At 42.3% G+C, this 23,473-nt stretch overlaps 1 protein-coding gene across 2 annotated transcripts in view; it reads left to right on the top strand.

The window, feature by feature from the left end:
* cdh13 (cadherin 13, H-cadherin (heart)) overlaps positions 1 to 23,473 on the top strand; it is a 526,708-nt gene that overhangs the window by 323,336 nt on the left and 179,899 nt on the right. For both annotated transcript variants that reach the window (XM_036954055.1, XM_036954048.1), the window contains one exon: positions 20,751 to 20,929. In XM_036954055.1, the coding sequence (XP_036809950.1) occupies positions 20,751 to 20,929 (179 nt within the window). The remainder of the gene's footprint in view (positions 1 to 20,750; positions 20,930 to 23,473) is intronic.

Raw genomic sequence — 23,473 nt, 5'->3', positions numbered from 1 at the left:
ACTGGCATTAAACAAAGCATGTGTGTACATGACGATTCAACCATATACGCATCAGCAACCACTGCTAACATTGTTACTGAAACCCTTAACTAAGAGTTGCAGTCTGTTTTAGAATGGGTGGCCGGTAATTAACTGGTCCTGAACATCTAAAACTAAGAGCATTGTATTTGGTACAATTCATTCCCTAAGTTCTAGACCTCAGCTGAGTCTGATGAATGGTGTGGCTGTTGAACAAGTTGAGGAGACTAAATTATTTGGTTAAATTACACTTGAAAACATGGTCAAAACATATAGGTTCAATGGTTGTAAAGATGGAGAGAGGTCCGTCCGTAATAAAGAAATGCTCTGCTTTTTTGAAACCACACTCCACAAAGCAAGTCCTGCAGGCTCTAGTTTTATCTTATCTTATCCAATCATATGGTCAAGTGCTTCAAAGAAAGACCTAGTTAAGCTGCAGCTGGCCCAGAAGAGAGCGGCACATCTTTCTCTTCATTGTAATCAGAGGGTAATATTAATAATATGCATGCCAATCTCTCTTTTCACAGTACACAGGTCGAGAACAAATTCAAGGAAACTTACACCATTATACAGAGCCATGATGTAACGATGTTCAGGGAGTGAGTGTTTTAATAAATAAACACAACATAATACAAAATAGGAAACACGGAAACGCACAGACATGCGCCGGGAACAGAAACAATAATGCCTGGGGAAGGAAACAAAAGGAGAGACATATGTAGGGAAGGTGAGTCTGATGCACGTAACGATGGTGACAGGTGTTCGCCATAGCGAGCAGCCTGGTCACCTAGAGGCCAGAGATGGAGCGCACGTGACACATGAGTGCATGGAACTCCCTTCCATCGTATATAGTGCAAGTGATTGTTGCGTGTATATAATGACATGTACAATTGAAGTCAGAAGTTTACATACACCTTAGCCAAATACATTTAAACTCAGTTTTTCACAATTCCTGACATTTAATCCTAGTAAAAATTCCCTGTTTTAGGTCAGTTAGGATCACCACTTTATTTAAAACATGTGAAATGTCAGAATAATAGTAGAGAGAAGGATTTATTTCAGCTTTTATTTCTTTCATCACATTCCCTATGGGTCAGAAGTTTGCATACACTCAATTAGTATGTGGTAGCTTTGCCTTTAAACTGTTTAACTTGGGTCAAACGTTTCAGGTAGCCTTCCACAAGCTTCCCACAAAAAGTTGGGTGAATTTTGGCTCATTCCTCTTGACAGAGCAGGTGTAACTGAGTCAGGTGTGCAGGCCTCCTTGCTCGCACACGCTTTTTCAGTTCTTCCCACAAATGTTCTATAGGATTGAAGTCAGGGCTTTGTGATGGCCACTCCAATACCTTGACTTTGTTGTCCTTAAGCCATTTTGCCACAACTTTGGAAGTATGCATGGGGTCATTGTCCATTTGGAAGACCCATTTGCTACCAAGCTTTAACTTCCTGACTGATGTCTTGAGATGTTGCTTCAATATATCCACATAGTTTGCCATCCTCATGATGTCATCTATTTTGTGAAGTGCACCAGACCCTCCTACAGCAAAGCACCCCCACAACATGATGCTGCCACTCCAGTGCTTCACGGTTGGGACGATGTTCTTCAGCTTGCAAGCCTCCCACTTTTTCTTCCAAACATAACGATGGTCATTATGGCCAAACAGTTCTATTTTTGTTTCATCAGACCAGAGGACATTTCTCCAAAAAGTACGATCTTTGTTACCATGTGCAGTTGCAAATCATAATGTGGCTTTTTTATGTCGGATTTGGAGCAGTGGCTTCTTCCTTGCTGAGTGGCCTTTCAGGTTATGTCAATATAGGATTCGTTTTTACTGTGGATATAGGTGTAGATTATTTTGTACCTGTTTCCTCCAGCATCTTCACAAGGTACTTTGCTGTTGTTCTGGGATTGATTTGCACTTTTCGCACCAAAGTACGTGCATCTCTAGGAAACAGAACGCGTCTCCTTCCTGAGCGGTATGACAAATGCGTGGTCCCATGGTGTTTATTCTTGCGTACTATTGTTTATACAGATGAGCGTGGTACCTTCAGCTGTTTGGAAATTGCTCCCAAGGATGAACCAGACTTGTGGAGGTCTACAATTTATTTTCTGAAGTCTTGACTGATTTCTTTTGATTTCCCCATGATGTCAAGCAAAGAGGCACTGCGTTTGAAGGTAGGCCTTGAAATACATCCACAGGTACACCATCAATTGACTCAAGTGATGTCAATTAGCCTATCAGAAGCTTCTAAAGCCATAATTTTCTGCAATTTTCCAATCTGTTTAAAGGCACATTCAACTTAGTGTATGTAAACTTCTGACCCACTGGAATTGTGATACAGTGAATTACAAGTGAAATAATCTGTCTGTAAACAATTGTTGGAAAAATTACTTGTGTCATGCACAAAGTAGATGCCCTAACCGACCTGCCAAAACTATGCATGGTTATCAAGGCATTTGTGGAGTTGTTGAAAAACTAGTTTTAATGACTCCAACCTAAGTGTATGTAAACTTCCGACTTCAACTGTATGTGTTACTGATAGATGCACACACACACTACATGTTAATGTTTTTAAATGTATGTAAAGTCTTTTGTCTGTAATGTCTTTTTCATTATGTGTATGACCCCAGTAAGACTAGCTGTCGCCATTGGTGTCGGCTAATGGGTATCCTAATAAATCATATCAAAAATCTACTGCAATGCCACATTTTCTGCTCTGACTCTTGTGCTCCCTACTGAATGTCAACTGAGTCAAAGGGAACTGAAGTCTATTACATGCTCTTTTATAAACATTTCTGAGCGTGTTTGGCAATATTGCTAGATTTTTTTGTTGTTGAGTATGGTTAGAGATTAGTTCAACCACTGACAGTAAGGTCAGCTCACATAATAAAGATTTGATGTATTGATCTCAGAGTCGTACAGTTTTCAAATGTGACAGAGTGCCATGCGGGAGTTTCAGGTAAATCTGCAGCATGTTTTTAGGACAACAATTATTTTTTCTCCTGAGAATATATACATTTTTAAGTCAACAATTCAGAATATCCTTTTAATTTCATTCATGTTGGTGTGTATTATTTTGGTGGAGTACTTGTGGAGCAGCACGTTAAATGTCTTGTTCTGATCATATTCACGTGGTGTTATTTGAATATCACAGAGCTGTGGTACTATATGTCTAATCTCAGAATGGGTCTTGTCAAAAAGAGGAGGAAGGAGGGGGGAACTGTGTTTTTGACATGCTTCTTCAAAGCACTTTGTTGCTTCACACATCCCCTCTCCCCTGTTTTTTGGTTGCATCCAAATGAATGACTTTAGTATTCCAGTTCCACTGTACCTGAACTGTAACGGAAATCCTAAATGCTGTTGTTGGAATCATGCCATAAAGTAAACTTTCATAGTTGACTCATCAAGTGGTGTGCAGTACAAAGGAAAGCTCTTTAATTGAGTTCAATCTAAGTTCTTTAAATCTATCTGCCAATGGTAACGAACATCCTGTTTAGAGACATTCAATTATTTCAATTTCTGAGATTTGTTATCATTTCTAGCCTGATGTTTATTTCTTCTTTACCAACAAATAGTCTAGACCTTGAATAGTCTCTCGAGACATTGAAGTGAGTCTCCTGATTCATTCCATCAACCCTTCAATCAAGCTGACAGTTATCATGAACTGTTTCTACCCTCTTATTTCTTTATCCTGTGTCTGAATGGTCTAGACTTTGAAAGTAGTCTGGTTTGATTCAAACCAGTCACAACAACACAGGTAGGGATGGAGGGAGAGAGACAGACACAGACACAGACACGGAGAGAGATAACCTCTCATGAAAGACAGTGCGTAGGGCCTTCAGATCTAATCTGTTGTCTGAAGATGCAGGTCATTAAAACATTGATACATTAAAACATGTCTTATGGCATGAAGAAATACATTTCATATAACTATGAAAGGGTCTGCCATAGTTTCCCATCTTTTTCTCAATCAATGTTAAGAAATATAATTATTTAAGGTTGTTGATTGCTGTAGAGTTACATCTGTGTCAATCTCAATGGCAGATGCAAATTGAAGGCATTCATTCCACTGCTTGATGCATCGTCTGAGTCTCTTGTGAGGTGAGGAGTCAGTCTTTGAAATGGTTGAATTGCAGTGCTCTCTCTCTCCCATGTCTCTCAATCCTCTCTCTCTGTCTGTCTCTCTCCATCGTTCTCTCTTTCATTCTTTCTCTCTCATTTCCTCTAGCTCTATGTTGTAACTCTTGCCCTACCTGCCTGCCTGGAGAGGCCCCTGAGAGGCAGCAGACCTGGATATTATCCTCTGTGCAGTGTCTCTCAGCCAGGGCCTTGACATTTGGCTTCAGTATGGGCTCTGTACTGTACAGTGAGACTGGGAGGGGGCATAGGCAATCAGCCAAGATATGCACAGAGCAACTCTGACATTGAACGCCATTCAGGAGAGGTACAGAGAGAGAGAGAGAGGATAAATAATGGGCCATGATCCCCCCCCCACCCCCCCAGTCTGATGTCATGTAATTTTATCCTAATAATCACTCGTGTGTGTGTGTGTGCGTACCTGTGTGTGGCTGTGGCTCTGTCTGTGTGAGAATGTATGTGTCCCCTTCCGTGCATGATATAGAGTAGCAGCCAGGAGCAGAAGCTGCAGCTCATAGGAGGACAGAAAGACAGACAGACTGGTGTGTGATTGTGTATGAGGACAGAGAGGTGAGATGGAAATCACTGGGAGGGTTTAGTCTTTGGTCGAGGCTTTCGTTGCCTGCCCATTCCTAAACAAAGCTCCCAAACAGAGGGAATAGAACAGAGCAGATGCCAGGGATCAGAACACATACGATCTGATTCGATACTTGTCATTTCATTTGTTTTGTGGGGTTGCTGTGGCTCTCTCTTTTGAGCCAGGGGATAGAGGTGTTCAGAGTTGCCATAGCTGTTGGTTAAGTCTGAGTTAAAAGCATCTTCAGTGACGGATCCAGTCTTTCCTCAGACATGGGGGTGGCTGCATCATGTTATGGGTATGCTTGTCATTGGCAAGGACTAGGCTTTTGTTAAGAATAAAAATAAAGAAAATAGAAATAAGCACTGTCAAAATCCTAGAGGAAAACCTGGTTCAGTCTGTTCTCCAACAGACACCGGGAGACAAATTCACCTTTCAGCGGGACAATAACCTGAAACACAAGGCCAAATATTTACTGGATTTCCTTACCTAGACGACATTGAATGTTTCTGAGTGGTCTAGTTACAGTTTTGACTTAAATCTTCTTGAAAATATATGGCAAGACTTGAAAATGGCTGTCTAGCAATGATCCACAACCAACTCGACAGAGCTTGAAGAGTTTTTTAAAAGAATAATATGCAAATATTGTACAACCTAGGTGTGCACAGCTCTTAGACTTACCCAGAAAGACTCACAGCTGTAATCACTGCCAACGGTGATTCTAACATGTATTGACATGGGTGTGAATACTTATGTAAATGAGATCATTCTGTAGTTCATTTTCATTACATTTGCAAACATTTCTAAAAACATGTTTTCACTTTGTCGTTATAGGGTATCGTGTGTAGATGGGGGATAAGAAAATCAGGCTGTAACACAACAACGTGTAGAATAAGTCAAGTGGCATGAATACCTTCTGACTGGTCAAACAAAGATGATAATGTTGCCAAAAAGAGGGAGCTGGTAGAACATCTGACATGATGGAGGCAGTGTATGTAAATAACCATGGTGTTTTGGGGTTTAGTGCTTTTTGCATAAAAAGGGGATGATATACTACAGTTTATAAGCACTTCTGCCTAATTAATTTCACAGACACTGACTGAATTTGGCAATAGTGGATTTTTTACTCCATGCTGCATTACTAAAATCCAGAATAAGCTCTTTCAGTTGTTATCTAAAAGCGGGTATTGAATGATGGTGGACATCCCAATACTCAACCCATGAACACTGTAGGCATGTCACTGCCCAGTGGTTTCTCAGGGGTAGCCTATGTGAGGTGTTGCAGGTGGGCTGTCTGTTGGGGCAGCCTATGTGAGGTGTTGCAGGTGGGCTGTCTGTTGGGGCAGCCTATATGAGGTGTTGCAGGTGAGCTGTCTGTTGGAGCAGCCAATGTGAGGTGTTGCAGCAGTAGGCTGTCTGTTGGGGCAGCCTATGTGAGGTGTTGCAGGTGGGCTGTCTGTTGGGGCAGCCTATGTGAGGTGTTGCAGGTGGGCTGTCTGTTGGGGCAGCCTATGTGAGGTGTTGCAGGTGGGCTGTCTGTTGGGGCAGCCAATGTGAGGTGTTGCAGCAGTAGGCTGTCTGTTGGGGCAGCCTATGTGAGGTGTTGCAGGTGGGCTGTCTGTTGGGGCAGCCTATGTGAGGTGTTGCAGGTGGGCTGTCTGTTGGGGCAGCCTATGTGAGGTGTTGCAGCAATAGGCTGTCTGTTGGGGCAGCCTATGTGAGGTGTTGCAGGTAGGCTGTCTGTTGGGGCAGCCTATGTGAGGTGTTGCAGGTGGGCTGTCTGTTGGGGCAGCCTATGTGAGGTGTTGCAGGTGGGCTGTCTGTTGGGGCAGCCTATGTGAGGTGTTGCAGGTGGGCTGTCTGTCGGGCAGCCTATGTGAGGTGTTGCAGGTGGGCTGTCTGTTGGGGCAGCCTATGTGAGGTGTTGCAGCAGTAGGCTGCCAGTGTTAATTGTTGGCCCATTGTCTGTTTGTCTGTCAATCCGTCTATCTGTCAGTTAGAGGGTTTCAGAGCTATTGGATGGATGACATCAGACACAGATGAGTATGAGGTGTGGGGAAGTGACTAAACCATGAGAACTGCTTAAAACTGACCAGGGTTAGTATCTGACAGGCATGGAAAACTACACACACTTCAGAATATAAAATCACATTTTATTTGTCACATGCGCCGAATACAACAGGTGTGGACTTTACAGTGAAATGCTTACTTACAAGCCCTTTCCCAACAATGCAGAGTTAAAAAGTAAACAAAAATGGCTAAATAAAAAATGGAAATAGTAACACAATAATATAACAATAACGAGGCTATATAGAAGGAGTACCAGTACCGAGTCAATGTGCAAGGGTATGAGATAGTTGAGGTAATTGAGGTAATATGTACATGTAGGTAGGGGTAAGAAGTGACTAGGCAATCAGGGTAGATAATAAACAGAGAAGCAACAGCATATTTGCAGAGTGTAACAGTGTGTGTGTGCGTGTGTGTGTGTGGCGTCAATACGCATGTGTGTCTGAGCGTATGTAGTGTGTGGGTTGGAGTGGCAGTGTAGTATGAATGTGCATAGACCAGTGCAAGAGAGGGGGTCAGTGGGTTTATAAGCAGTGTAAAGGAGGATACAGGGAAAGGGGGACACCTAGTCAGTTGTACAAATGAATGCATTCAACTGAGATGTGTCTTCCGCATTTGAACCCAAACCCTCTGAATCAGAGAGGTACGGAAGGCTGCCTTAATCGACATCCACATCTTTAGTGCCCGAGGAACAGTGGGTTTAACTGCCTTGCTCAGGGGCAGAACGACAGATTTTTACATTGTCAGCTTTAGGATTCGATCCGGCAATCTTTCGATAACTGGCCCAACGCTCTTACCCACCAGGCTACCTGCCGCAAACCAGAGAAAGTTGGACTGTAATCAAAGTGTTAAAATACAAATATGCACTTAAAAATATATATTGTGTTCTGAACTAGAAATACCAGTGACAGCTTTAGTCAGCGCTCTACAGAATATGATATCTGTAAGCAGCTATTCCCAGCAGACTTGAAGTGATTGATGGAGGATACACACCGAGCTGATTGTAATGAAGACTGTGTCTGGAGGAGATGTCTGATAACAATAACACAGCCTATTTATCCTATTTATTGCCAAAAAATTCACTTTTTTATCACTGTAACCTTACATTTATTTATTTGAATAATTTAAAATAGTATTAATTTGTTTGACAATGGAAGGAATTACATTTAATTTAATGATCTAACATAATTTACTTTCAAATATTTCCTTTGATAAAAAGAGAGGCTTTTGGCTCGTTGCTGGTTTGAAGGGGCCGGGATCCATTTGACTGTTGCTGTGAAAGAATCCTCTTGTTCTGGGCACCAGCAGACTCTAAGGTACTCTGAGATGCAGTAGAGGGACAAACACTGAAGCAACTAGCCTCTCATGTTGTATTTCTTCCTCTATTCTCTCACTTCTACCTCCACCTTTCACCACTGTATTGATATTGGTAAGTTCCATTTGCTGGCCCACCAGAATGTGTAATCCTTTGACAGGAAGTGTGTTTATGTGTGCTGTTTGAGCTTGGCTCTGGGTGCCAGGTTGGGTTGGGTTTGTGGTCCTGTGTGCAGCCAGAAGAGGGCATGGTTCACTCCACTGAACATCACAGCCAGGGATCACGTCACCTGGGCAGATGTTATCAGAATGATACAGTGGAGTTTATTTGCTGTGTATTGCTGTGGGATTTGTGGCATGCTGCTGTATTGTAACTGAAGCAGAGATAGCAGCAGATTCCAGCAGACATTTTGTTTGTGTGTTTCATATCAGCTCTAAAAAGTCATTTTTTGAATTCCACAAACCTTTTTTCATAATTTCTCCCACCATCGGTCAATGTTATGTTCCATTATGACATTAATCTCAATGACATTCTTCAGTCAGATAACTCCATACCTAGCATTCCATGTTCCCTTTATACTAAAATGCACCATCAGGCTGATGAATTCTGATGATTATCTTCTCTGGTAAAAAATACATGAAAAATACATATATTCCATAGATCAATAATTTACATTCTTTATCTTCCAACCCCTGTGTTCTGGAGTGAGTAGTCTAGACCTTTAAAGACAATTAGGATGTGATGAGCGGTGAGAAGTTGAGGAGGAACTATTTGAGTCAATTCCCCTCACTGTCAGCTCAGTAGTCATTAAATCCCATTGTGTTTCAGCATAGCAATCTGGTCTGGAGCTCCTAGACTCCTACTTATGCTACTGCTGCTTCCATAGCAGGTCAATTATTTCCACTAACCCAAGTGCTGTAAATGAATCAATGGGAAAAGTTTTTGTTTAACAGTTGTAGACTGTGTGGTTTTTGGTACTTGGAGAAGGGCCTCTAATTCTCCACAGATTGACCCTCACAGTTTAACAGATTACGTTCTGATTGTTGTGCCTAATATGGTTAATTGTTAATTATTGCAACTAATTACAGTGCATCCAAGATGGTGACACTATTTCTTTGTTTTCAAGCACTTTGGAGGTTTGCAATGAGAGAATCCTGAGCCACAGAAATGTTTGGTTGTGTTGCTAGTTTATTTGAATGGCAGTATACTGCACATGCTGAGGGAGGATGAGAATTAACCACCACAAGATCAGATAACAAAAGGGACAGTGAAGATATCCTTGGTTATGGCCATAAAGCAGCAGTAGGCAGCAGGCAGCTGATGGCTTCTTCAGTAGAAGTGTGTGTCTCTACAGTGGAATATTCATTTTTTTTCCCCACTTCCCATAGGTAGTGCACAATGGACTTAAAGCATGAACGATAGAAGGAGGTACGTTTAATATTTGTTGTGGCTGTGTTTTATTTTGGGCTCTGCTTATGGAAGCATGGGCTAAGGAATGGAAAAACCTTGGCGGTAAACTGCCAAATGCCCCTGCTGCGGGTATTCGGCAGAGAGATCCAACACAAAAAAATACATGGTACTACTACTATAAGTGTTCTTTCTGAATAGCAGCAACAGCAACAACGTGGAAGAAGGTAAAGTGTATCTGCTTTCTGCATTGACTAAGCTCATTCAGAACCAGCCTATTCAGTTAGTTCACCCGCTCTCCCTCTCTCTCCTCATTTCCCATTGAGCTATTAGTGTTCTTACAGTGGATTGCTCAGTGAGATGGAACAGTCAAGAGGCATTTCAACGTCATAGCCTTAGCCGGTGGTAACTTGTGGAATTGACACCAGCTGGAAAGCGATGTACGGTATAATTAAACTAATAATAAACTCGCCAAAAGGAGAAACGTCTTCACTGTCAACTGCGTTTATTTTCAGCAAACATAACATGTGTAAATATTTGTAGGAACATAACAAGCTTTAACAACTGAGACATAAACTGAACAAGTTCCACAGACATGTGACTAGCAGAAATGTAATAATGTGTCCCTGAACAAAGGGGGGGTCAAAATCAAAAGTAACAGTCAGTATCTGCTGTGGCCACCAGCTGTATTAAGTATTGCAGTGCATCTGCTCCTCATGGACTGCACCAGATTTGCCAGTTCTTGCTGTGAGATGTTACTCCACTCTTCTACCAAGGCACCTGCAAGTTCCCGGACATTTTTGCGGGGAATGGCCCTAGCCCTCACCCTCCGATCCGACAGGTCCCAGACCTGCTCAATGCGATTGAGATCCGGGCTCTTCACTGGCCATGGCAGATCACTGACATTCCTGTATTGCAGGAAATCATGCACAGAACGAGCAGTACGGCTGGTGGCATTGTCATGCTGGAGGGTCATGTCAGGATGAGCCTGCAGGAAGGGTACCACATGAGGGAGGAGGAAAACCTGCTACAGAGGGCTCAGGATCTCAGACTGGGGCAAAGGTTCACCTTCCAACAGGATAAGGACCCTAAGCACACAGCCAAGACAACGCATGACTACGCGTGGCTTCGGGACAAGTCTCTGAATGTCCTTGAGTAGCCCAGCCAAAGCCTGGATTTGAACCCTCTTTGCTGCACATCCAACCTGACAGAGCTGCAGAGAAGAATGGGAGAAACTTGAGACTAATCGCTGCCAAAGGTTATTCAACAAAGTACTGATTAAAGGGTCTGAATACTTATGTAAATGTAATATTTAAAAAACTTTTTTTTTTCAATAAATTTGCAAAAATGACTGAAACACTGTTTATGCTTTGTAATTTTGGGGTATTGTGTGTAGATTTAAGCCATTTTAGAATAAGGCTGTAACGTTAAAAAAAATGTAGAAAAAGTCAAGGGGTCTGAATACTTTTACGAATGCACTGTAACTGCGAACAGGGAACTTGGGCCCAGGCCCCTCTGACTCATTGTAGAGAGAGATGGAGAAAGGGAGATAGGGACAGATGGAGAGGTGGGAATGGAGAAAAGTGTGTAAAATATTTGCATAGACATTTTCCCACAAATCTATTCCATTGTTTCTTCTCCATTTCTCCCAGTCTCTGGCACGGAGAGGATAAATGAGGAGAGGAGCCCCTGGCCTGTGTGAGTTGATCTCATCCTCTCTAAATGAGGGACGTTGTGTATCTCCAGCCATTTCAGACCCTCCCATTAACCATCAAATGTAGTTAACATTGATTCAACTTTGGCACTGGCGAGAACATGGGCTTTATGAGGGATGACAATCAATCAATCAAATGTATTTATAAAGCCCTTTTTACATCAGCTGATGTCACAAAGTGCTGGACAGAAACCCAGCCTAAAACAGCAAGCAATGCAGATGTAGAAGCATGGTGGCTAATGACTCCTCACTAAATCAAGGTAGGTGTAATTGGCTTATCATTAGGTTCTGGCAATCATCTATTGCTTTATATCTAGTTCCATTACTCAATCATCCCTAAAAGTGCAAACATATTTAGCTAAAAAAGCACCGACAGGGGTCATTGGTAATGATTGCAAAGACACTGTCTGTTTTTTTATTTTTTTATTTCATCTTTTATTTAACCAGGTAGGCTAGTTGAGAACAAGTTCTCATTTGCAACTGCGACCTGGCCAAGATAAAGCGTAGCAATTCGACACATACAACAACACAGAGTTACACATGGAATAAACAAAACATACAGTCAATAATACACTAGAACAAAAGAAAACAAAAAGTCTATATACAGTGAGTGCAAATGAGGTAAGTTAAGGAAATAAATAGGCCATGGTGGCGAAGTAATTACAATATAGCAATTAAACACTGGAATGGTAGATCGGCAGAAGAGCAAAATAAATAAATACCAGTATGGGGATGAGGTAGGTAGATAGATGGGCTGTTTACAGATGGGCTATGTACAGGTGCAGTGATCTGTAAGCTGCTCTGACAGCTGGTGCTTAAAGCTAGTGAGGGAGATGTGAGTCTCCAGCTTCAGAGATTTTTGCAATTCATTCCAGTCATGGGCAGCAGAGAACTGGAAGGAAAGACGACCAAAGGAGGAATTGGCTTTGGGGGTGACCAGTGAGGTATACCTGCTGGAGCGCGTGCTACGAGTGGGTGCTGCTATGGTGACCAGTGAGCTGAGATAAGGCGGGGCTTTACCTAGCAGAGACTTGTAGATAACCTGTAGCCAGTGGGTTTGGCGACGAGTATGAAGCGAGGGCCAACCAACGAGAGCGTACAGGTCACAGTGGTGGGTAGTGTATGGGGCTTTGGTGACAAAACGGATAGCACTGTGATAGACTGCATCCAGTTTGTTGAGTAGAGTGTTGGAGGCTATTTTATAGATGACATCACCGAAGTCGAGGATCGGTAGGATGGTCAGTTTTACGAGGGTATGTTTGGTTTGTTGCGATATAGGAAGCTGATTCTAGATTTCATTTTGGATTGGAGATGCTTAATGTGAGTCTGGGAGGAGAGTTTACAGTCTATCCAGACACCCAGGTATTTGTAGTTGTCCACGTATTCTAAGTCAGAGCCGTCCAGAGTAGTGATGCTGGACGGGCGAGCAGGTGCGGGCAGTGATCGATTGAATAGCATGCATTTAGTTTTACTTGCGTTTAAGAGCAGTTGGAGGCCACGGAAGGAGAGTTGTATGGCATTGAAGCTCGTCTGGAGGTTAGTTAACACAGTGTTCAAGGAGGGGCCAGAAGTATACAGAACGGTGTCGACTGCGTAGAGGTGGATCAGAGAATCACCAGCAGCAAGAACAACATCATTGATGTATACAGAAAAGAGAGTCGGCCTGAGAATTGAACACTGTGGCACACCCATAGAGACTGTCAGAGGTCCGGACAACAGGCCCTCCGATTTGACACACTGAACTCTATTGGAGAAGTAGTTGGTAAACCAGGCGAGGCAATCATTTGAGAAACCAAGGCTGTCGAGTCTGCCAATAAGAATGTTGTGATTGACAGAGTCGAAAGCCTTGGCCAGGTCGATGAATACGGCTGCACAGTAATGTCTCTTATCGATGGCGGTTATGATGTCGTTTAGAACCTTGAGCGTGGCTGAGGTGCACCCATGACCAGCTCTGAAACCAGATTGCATAGCGGAGAAGGTATGGTGGGATTCGAAATGGTCAGTAATCTGTTTTGTTAACTTGGCTTTCAAAGACCTTAGAAAAACAGGGTAGGATAGATATAGGTCTGTAGCAGTTTGGGTCTAGGGTGTCACCCCCTTTGAAGAGGGGGATGACCGCGGCAGCTTTCCAAGGTTGCAAGTTCAAATCCCAGAGTTGACAGGCTGCCCCTGAACAGGCAGTTATCCCACTGTTCCTAGGCCGTCATTGAAAATAAGAATTTGTTCTTAACTGACTTGCCTAGTTAAATAAAGGTAAAATAAAACATTTGTAGGGGTCCAGATTTTGCAGCTCTTTCAGAACATCAGCTATCAGGATTTGGGCTTTGGCGGGTTGCTGTGGAGGGTGCCGGGCAGTTGACCGGGGTAGGGGTAGCCATGTGGAAAGCATGGCCAGCCGCAGAGAAATGCTTATTGAAATTCTCAATTATAGTGGATTTATCGGTGGTGACAGTTTTTCCTAGCCTCAGAGCAGTGGGCAGCTGGGAGGAGGTGCTCTTATTCTCCATGGACTTTACAGTGTCCCAGAACTTTTTTGAGTTAGTACTACAGGATGCAAATTTCTGTTTGACAAAGCTTGCCTTAGCTTTTCTAACTGCCTGTGTATATTTGTTCCTAACTTCCCTGAAAAGTTGCATATCACGGGGGCTATTCGATGCTAATGCAGAACGCCATAGGTTGCTTTTGTGCTGGTCAAGGGCAGACAGATCTGGAGTGAACCAAGGACTATATCTATTCCTAATTCAACTTTTTTTGAGAGGGGCATGCTTATTTAAGATGGTAAGGAAGGCACTTTTAAAGAAGAGCCAGGTATCATCTACTGAAGGGATGAGGTCAATGTCATTCCAGGATACCCCGGCCAGGTCGATTAGAAAGGCCTGCTCGCAGAAGTGTTTCAGGGAGCGTTTGACAGTGATGAGGGGTGGTCGTTTGGTCGCAGACCCATTACAGATGCAGGCAATGAGGCAGTGATCGCTGAGATCTTGATTGAAAACAGCAGAGGTGTATTTGGAGGGCGAATTAGTTAGGATGATATCTATGAGGGTGCCCGTGTTTACTGATTTGGGGTTGTACCTGGTAGGTTCATTGATAATTTGTGTGAGATTGAGGGCATCAACCTTATTTTGTAGGATGGCTGGGGTGTTATGCATGTCCCAGTTTAGGTCACCTAGTAGCACGAGCTCAGAAGATAGATGGGGGGCAATCAATTCACATATGGTTTCGAGCGCACAGCTGGGGGCAGAGGGGGGTCTATAGCAAGCGGCAACAGTGAGAGACTTGTTTCTGGAAAGGTACATTTTTATAAGTAGAAGCTCAAATTGTTTGGGTACAGACTTAGCCTGCAGAGTTCTGTATTACTATCTATCTTTGCAGTAGATTGCAACACCGCCCCCTTTGGTAGTTGAACGTTATAGTTAGCAATGGACATTTCAGGGTTTTAGGTGGTTTTCCTAAACCAGGATTCAGACATGGCTAAGACATCTAGGTTGGCAGAGTGTAAAAAGCAGTAAAGCAGTGTAAAGCAGTGAGTAAAACAAACTTAGGGAGTAGCCTTCTAATGTTAACATGCATGAAACCAAGACTTTTACGTTTACAGAAGTCAACAAATGAGAGCACCTGGGGGTGGGAGTGGAGCTAGGCACTGCAGGACCTTGATTAACCTCCACAACACCAGAGGAACAGAGGAGAAGTAGGATAAGGGTACGGCTAAAGATTATACGAACTGGCCGTCTAGCACGTTCAGAACAGAGAGTAAAAGGAGCTGGTTTCTGGGCACGATAGCATAGATTCAAGGCATAGTGTACAGTCAAAGGTATGGTAGGATGTGAGTACATTGGAGGTAAACCTAGGCATTAAGTAATGAAGAGAGAGATATAGTCTCTATAGATGTTTAAACCAGGTGATGTCATCGCATATGTAGGAGGTGGAACAACATGGTTGGTTAAGGCATATTGAGCAGGGCTAGAGGCTCTACAGTGAAATAAGACAGTAATCACTAACCAGGACAGTAATGGACAGGGCATATTGATATTAGAGAGAGGCATGCGTAGCCAAGTGAACAAATGGGTCCAGTGAGTGGTTGGGCTGGCTGGGGACACGGCGATTCAGACAGTTAGCAGGCGAACAAGCTAACAGTTAGTAGGCCGGGGCTAAACAAGCTAGCAGCTAGTAGACCGGGGCAAGCTAGCAGTTAGCAGGCAGGGTTAGCAAGCAAGCAGTTAGCATGGGCTAGCAGTTACAGACCGGGCAGGTAAGCTAGCAGTTAGCAGGCCGGCAGCTAGCAGTTAGTAGACCGGGGCAAGCTAGCAGTTAGCAGGCCGGGTTAGCAAGCAGTTAGCAGGGGCTAGCAGTTAGCAGACCGGGTTAGCAAACAAGCAGTTAGCAAGGGCTAGCAGTTAGTAGACCGGGCAGGTGACGAGACACTAGCCAGGAGTAGTCATCCGGGATTGCGGTTAGCTAGTTGTGAAGATCCAGATGAAAATGTTCGGTTTGCGGTAGGAATCTGGGGATAAAAATAACAGGTCTGTTATGCTCTGGTTAGAGTCACGTTGTTCGAACTGACGAGAGCTTTCCGAGCTGAAGGTTAGCTGATGACCGCTGGCAATGGTTTGCTGACTGATAGCTGGTAGTTAGCTGGCTAGCTAATACTTTAGGGAAAAAAAGCAGATCCACACCACATTTTGTGAGGCGGGTTGCAGGAGAGTATTTAGATGTTCATGTTTAGCAAAATATTTTAAAGGATATGCGACGAAAAATATATATACAAGGGACACGACAGGACAAAGACGTCTGACTGCTACGCCATCTTGGGATTCAGTCTGTCAAGCAGTAACACTTATTATTTTATTAACCTTTTGTTACACAACCTAAATTGTTTAAATTCCCCCAAATAAGCATATATGTAAACATTTTCACACATTTATAGTCACATTTGATGTTTCAAAATGTGTATATACTGTATATTTAGTTTTCCATATTATGAACAGATATTTTGATACATTTCATCCATAGCTACTTTTTCTGAACGTTGTTATGTTATTCATTTAAAGTGTTGTGTTTCTGTGATGGTCAGAGGCTGAGAAATTGGCGATTTAGCGAATCTTATATACCGGTACGACCTAAGAGGGCCATTGTTAAGGGCATCAGACCTCAAACTGCTATGATCTATCAACTCAGTTCCAGTTGCATCTGAAAGATGAGACTCCACTTCGTATAGAAACATTGACTGAAAGCAAAATATGTATTTTCTTTTTTTGGTGTTATTTTTTAATTGTAATGGCTCCCACACCCCACAGGGGCCAAATCTAGGTGGCTTCATATCTGTATATTGTCAGGGTACATACACCTCTGTGCCAAATTTGGTGCTTTTTTTCTCACAAAGTTTACTATTGAGACCACATTTTCAGCTTAGCTGTGCACCACTAGTATACAAAATAGAGATTATATTCCATTGCTCCCTATTGACACATGAAATCGTGGTACGTGTTTATTTAGGACTAGTTGATTGACAAATTCCTATAATTTCAGAAGGATCAGAAATTATTACATTTTTGGACAAAATTGAACCCCTTTAGTGCTTTTAGGGGTGTGTGTGTGTGTGTGTGTGTGCTGATAGTAGCTGGTTGCTATCTCCCTGCATGCGCATATTGATAGTAGGTACCTCTGTCATTCCTTTCAGTCTGTCTGAGCAGATAGGCCTAAGGTCAATGGGGGTCAGTATGGGTTAATCACATCAGGAGCCCAGTAATTTGACCTTTGGCATGCAACCAGGTGACGTATAGAGGGTTTGGAGACAACTCACAGGAGCTCTTCTACAGTTATATTGGCTTAGTTTATTAGGATCCCCATGCTGCACATGCATTAGCTACTCTTCCTGGGGTCCACATAAAACGTACAAATACATGACAAAGTACAGAACAGTAATAGACAAGAACAACATAAGATATTACATAAAATTCAAAATAAATAAAATATGTTTTATCTAGGAAAGACAACAAAAATAATATTTAAACACTATTCATATACATATTCATATTCGTATATACAGTACAGTTAAATTAGATCTTTAGAAAGAGGAGAGGCGCTGTGTTACAATGTGGTTTTTTTATCAGTTTTTTTATAGCTAAGCTTGCTTAGCCATGACGGACCCTCCACCTCCAAATCGATCCCGCTCCAGAGTACAGGCCTCGGTGTGACGCTCATTCCTTTGACGATAAACGCAAATCCGACCAACACCCCTGGTGAGACAAAACCGAGACTCATCAGTGAAGAGCACTTATTGTCAGTCCTGTCTGGTCCAGCGACGGTGGGTTTGTGCTACAGCAGGCCTACCAGCCCTCAATCCAGCATCTCTCAGCCTATTGTGGACAGTCTGAGCACTGATGGAGGGATTGTGCGTTCCTGGTGTAACTTGGGCAGTTGTTGTTGCCATCCTGTACCTGTCCCGCAGGTGTGATGTTCGGATGTACCAATCCTGTGCAGGTGTTGTTACTTGTGGTCTGCCACTGCGAGGACGATCAGCTGTCCATCCTGTATCCCTGTAGCACTGTCTTAGGCGTCTCACAGTAAGGACTTTGCAATTTATTGCCCTGGCCACATCTGCAGTCCTCATGCCTCCTTGCAGCATGCCTAAGGCACATTCACGCAGATGAGCAGGGAACCTGTTCATCTTTCTTTTGGTGTATATCAGAGTCAGTAGAAAGGCCTCTTTAGTGTCCTAAGTTTTCATAACTGTGACCTTAATTGCCTTCTGTCTGTAAACTGTTAGTGTCTTAACGACCATTCCACAGGTGCATGTTCATTAATTATTTATGGTTCATTGAACAAGCATGGGGAAAACTGTTTAAACCCTTTACAATGATCTGTGAAGTTATTTGGATTTTTACGAATTATCTTTGAAAGACAGGGTCCTGAAAAAGGGACGTTTCTTTTTTTTCTGAGTTTAGATTTAGCAAGTGGTTAGGCATTTTCAACACAGAAATGTTTCTTAAAAATATATATTTTTTACATTCCCCCAAAAACATGTACATACGACCGGTAACTTACAGACACGTACAAACAATGACTACATCTCATCTGCCCAGACCCGCCTGCTCACATCCCCATCCATAGTGCCTGTATTATTGTTTGCCATTTTTTGTACCAATTTGTTTTTCTCAGTCACCCATGCTATTTAAATATTCCAATAATATATCATTTGATCATTTGATTAATTGACTTCCAAGTTTTTAGTGTATGTTTTTTTTCAAATGAGTGATGAGCCCATTGGTTATCTCACTACATATAATACATATACTCTCTGAGTTCTATTGGATAAGTAACTGTCCAACCATGTGATGGCAGGTGATGTAAAGCCATAATAACTGAGTTTTTACAATAGCAAATGATGATCATGTGGACGCCTTAACAGTTCTCACAGTTTCCTAACAGGAGCATGTATTTATCAGATTCACTTCCCGAGTTATCTCTATCTTTATCACTACACGCAGAAGGTGAGAGCACAGAAACAATGTTTCCAGCTTACATGTTCATCTTTGTTTAGAGAGTCACGATTAATGATTAGAAGTAGGATGTCTATGTGTCATTTGCATATTTATATTCACAAAACACTCAGTATCTTGATTAACTCCGCATTGTAGAAGTGATCTTTGACATTTAAACTCACTCTCTATCAGTATTGGCAATCATGGCTTGGTCTGGTGCACAACTTTAGAGCTTCTAGCCAAGTAACATGTACAGTATAGGGAAGACAGTGAATAATCCTGGTCCACTGGAAATAGCAGTGGATAGAATAACCCATGCATGGGGAGCTGTGTAACCCATGGGCCTCTCTAGCCCAGTCAGTAGAGATGGCTGCATCAGCCAGGGACTGTGTAGTGTGATGGTCTGTGAAATTACTGTGCCGGAGCACCACCCATCAGTACTCGACTCTGTCTGTCCCAACTGACAGATCCTATAATTAAAACAGAGACACTAATTATTCTGGAGGGATATGTCAGCCATGGTCACGAGTTCAATGGATGACAGCTTGTGTGTTTTGAGTGTATGTTTGAGTGAGTTACTCACTGTGTTTAGCTCTGTGGCGTATGTGGATGTGGGGTGTCTGTTAGCCAGTTACTGAATGCGTGCGTGTGGAATGGTAAAGAGATTGTCTGTCTATCTGTCTGTCTGCTGAGAGCTCTGTGACACACAGGGCCTCTGTAATTAGCCTGTAGAAGGATTACTGCTATACCCACTACAAATGGTTCAGCTTACACTTCAAACACCTGCCAGGGGATCAAACCCATACCTCTCTGCCTCTCTGCCCTCCATTATATACTACTGACCATATGTCCATTTACACTAAAGCAACTATTTAACATACTTGATGCAGTCTGATGCAGTTTTTGCACTTTTGGCTTATTTGTTGCTAATTTGACTGAGTTCCGGGCTAATACTCCATAGCAAAGAATCATCAAACGTGAAGGTGAGCGGACAAATCAAATGTTATTTGTCACAAACACAGTTTAGAGCAGTTCAAACGTGTAGTGAAATTATTGTATGCTAGCTCTCTCAACATTGCAGTACAATAATCAATAATAAAGTGTCAAATCTAAAATAACAAGTAATAGAAGAGGTCATAGTAATAGGCTGATAAGAATGACGACTAAACCTTTTTTATTGGTACTATGACTCTACAGTGGTCCAATCTAAATTTCCAGGCTCCACAGAGATGTCTTGCTGTTTTCATATGAGATGTGTGTAGTGAGAGAATACGAGGTGGGAGAGAGATTGCCGTCCCAGCAGCTAACAAATTCGCTTGCCTTTAGAGTGGAAGTGTGAGGCTCATCACTGAGACATAACGATGGAGCGTAGAAGAGATGTCAATGATTGACTGGGATTTCAGCTTAGACTGCAGGGGGGGCTCTCCGTTCCTGTTCCATTACCAAATCACATGTGGTGAATCGTTCTGACCAGCATTAGGGAGAAAATGCATTAGTAAAGGATGTGAGTTGCAGAGTGAGATTCTGACTAATGCCCGTCATTATTCTTAGCCTTTGTCTCAGTCCTTGTTGTTAGATCAGCGTAGAACAGGCTCATATTTTCATCATACTTGTGATTTGGTAACTCAATGTGATTTGGTAACTCAATGTACTCATGTGATTGACAAAGTGACTGACTTTATCGGTCTGGAATGCTTATCATGCAGATGTAGGATCTTAATTTGATCACCCTGTTGCAGGAGAACTGTCCTGCAACGCAGTAAAGTTTAAACATGTATTATATCTGAGGTTTAAAAAGGTTTCTGAAGTTTGTAATTTCCACTTTTAAATTTCAGACTTGATTTTCCATTATGAAATATCAATCCCTTCAAAAATGTCCATTAAATATAATCCACAAAATAATTCACATTTCCAGTTGCTGCAAGATAATTTTCCTAATGTAGAAAACTGGCTCAAATTAAGATCCTACATCTGTAGGTTGTGCCCAAGATAGTGCTGTAAACTTTTAACGAACTTGTGTCTGTTTCCATAGGAACTGTGGTGATGACGATGACAGCAGAGGATGCTGATGACCCCAGGTTGCAGAACGCAGTGCTGCGTTACAACATCGTGAGGCAGTCGCCCGATAAACCCTCGCCCAACATGTTCTACATCAACCCAGAGAGCGGAAACATTGTCACTGTGATCTCCCCCACGCTGCTGGACAGAGAGGTGAGTGTGCTGGGCTGGGCTGGGAGCCTCTCCAGACTGATCTAATGGGGCCTCAAAACACTGCTGCTGTCTCACTGCCTCACTGCCTCACTGTCTCACGACCATGATGTTTTAAATCACTGTTGTTATTGTCAGTAAAGAGACTGTAGATAGGTGAATGAAGGAGGCGGGGGAGGGGGTCACTGTGCTGGGGAGATGAGGGGGGTGAGGGAAGGCGGGGGGGTGATTTCTGTGGTGCATTCTAATGAGCAAGCGGAGGCAGCATCGCCCCATTCCTTAACCGGAGCGAGACAACGGCATGATTGCTTTTTCAGCGGGGTGACGAATGCCAGAACATCGATTCACTGTGCTCGTGGAAGAGGAATATTAGCTGTTGTCAGACACTTAGAGCTTGGTTTAATTGAGGTGATACACACTTATCCACCAGCATCGGCTGTGTCCAACAAGTCCAACAGAAACCTCTCAGCTGGAACAGGGAAATCACTATCAAATGGCAATGAGTGGATCTCTGAGCTATAACTCTCATAGATGATTAATTGATAAATGTGTTAGTACTGTGTGTAATTCAAACATTGAGCGCCTGGTCTGTGTGCTCATGAAGGATGCTATTGATTTATGTTGAGTTAGAAATTGCATGATTAGTGGGTTGTATTGAATGTGATCACCCCTTTATTGCATGTTTACAGTTCATACCTGTGTCTGTGTTACAGACAAAATAGACAAAATCCCATATACAGGTAACTGCCAAAATAATGGAAAAACTTTAGTAAATGATGGAAACGCTTTAGTAAATGATGGAAACACTTTAGTAAATGATGGAAACACTTTAGTAAATGATGGAAACACTTTAGTAAATGATGGAAACACTTTAGTAAATGACGGAAACACTTTAGTAAATGATGGAAACACTTTATTAAATGATGGAAACACTAGTAAATGATGGAAACACTTTAGTAAATGATGGAAACACTTTAGTAAATGATGGAAACACTAGTAAATGATGGAAACACTTTAGTAAATGAAGGAAACACTTTAGTAAATGATGGAAACACTTTAGTAAATGACGGAAACACTTTAGTAAATGAGGAAAACACTTTAGTAAATGATGGAAACACTAGTAAATGATGGAAACACTTTAGTAAATGATGGAAACACTTTAGTAAATGATGGAAACACTAGTAAATGATGGAAACACTTTAGTAAATGATGGAAACACTAGTAAATGATGGAAACACTAGTAAATGATGGAAACACTTTAGTAAATTATGGAAACACTTTAGTAAATGATGGAAACACTTTAGTAAATGATGGAAACACTAGTAAATGATGGAAACACTTTAGTAAATGATGGAAACACTTTAGTAAATGATGGAAACACTTTAGTAAATAATGGAAACACTTTAGTAAATGATGGAAACACTAGTAAATGATGGAAACACTTTAGTAAATGAGGGATACAAAGTATATTGAAAGCAGGTGCTTCCACACAGGTGTGGTTCCTGAGATACTTAAGTAATTAACATCCCATCATGCTTAGGGTCATGTAGAAAAAGCCATTATTTTGGCTCCCATGACAATGCACCCATCCACAGGGCATGAGTGGTCACTGAATGGTTTAATGAGCATGAAAATTATGTAAACAAGGGATAGGCAACTTCAGTGCTCGGTGGCCTGATTGGTGTCACACTTTTGCCCCAGCCCCAGCTAACACACCAAAAATCAACTAATCATTGTCTTTAGAAGCCTTTTTAAACATCGAATACACTGCAAGTTTGCATTACCTGCTGAGCAGGAAAATTCTCAGCAACACAAAAGATCCTACATCTGTATCTTCTAGGTGTCTGGAGAGCTTTAAACCTTGGCTACTTCAGCAGATACTCAGAAGTATGTATCGCACGCCCTCCGTCTGGCACACCAAACTACTTTTTTTTGCTGGATGAAAAACGTTGTTCCTCCACCCTGTAAATGCATTGGACATAATTCAGGTTGAGCTGTAAGTGTATTTAGATGGACATTCCATGGTACCACGGGAGGCAAAGCAAAGCAGTCCATCGAAAATTGGAAAATCTATTTTGTCACATTGAAATCAAGTTGATTTTCCCTCCACCACTCTCACCCAGGCGTTAAATTCTGTCTTGATATGCACATCTATGTCCTCCGTATCTATTTTTCCCTCCACTTTGTCTGCTCCTCTCTCCTTTCTTTCTGTCTCTCACTTTTTGGATCAATGGCAGACTATATTTTTGACAGCTAATATCGTACACAGAAGGGGCCATTTTCCTAGGGGCTGTGAAGTAGCATATACTGTATGTAGCCCATCAGACAGGAAAGACAGACTTTAGAGATCGGATCTCTCTGTCTCTGCAAGCCTAAGAGCAGTAGTCTATCAGTAGTCAATCTGATGGACACACAGTCTCACAGACGCTGGCCAGAACTACACAACACTCTCATGCTCAGACATTTCAATCATGGCAAAATCAATTGGTTAACATCAAATGCTTTCACTTGTTCTTCAGAAAGGAATCAACTTTAAGCTGCAGTGGA

Source organism: Oncorhynchus mykiss, chromosome 2, assembly GCF_013265735.2.
Source record: "Oncorhynchus mykiss isolate Arlee chromosome 2, USDA_OmykA_1.1, whole genome shotgun sequence".
Classification (NCBI taxonomy): Eukaryota; Metazoa; Chordata; class Actinopteri; order Salmoniformes; family Salmonidae; genus Oncorhynchus; species Oncorhynchus mykiss.
This window is presented reverse-complemented; position numbering and strand designations above follow the sequence as displayed.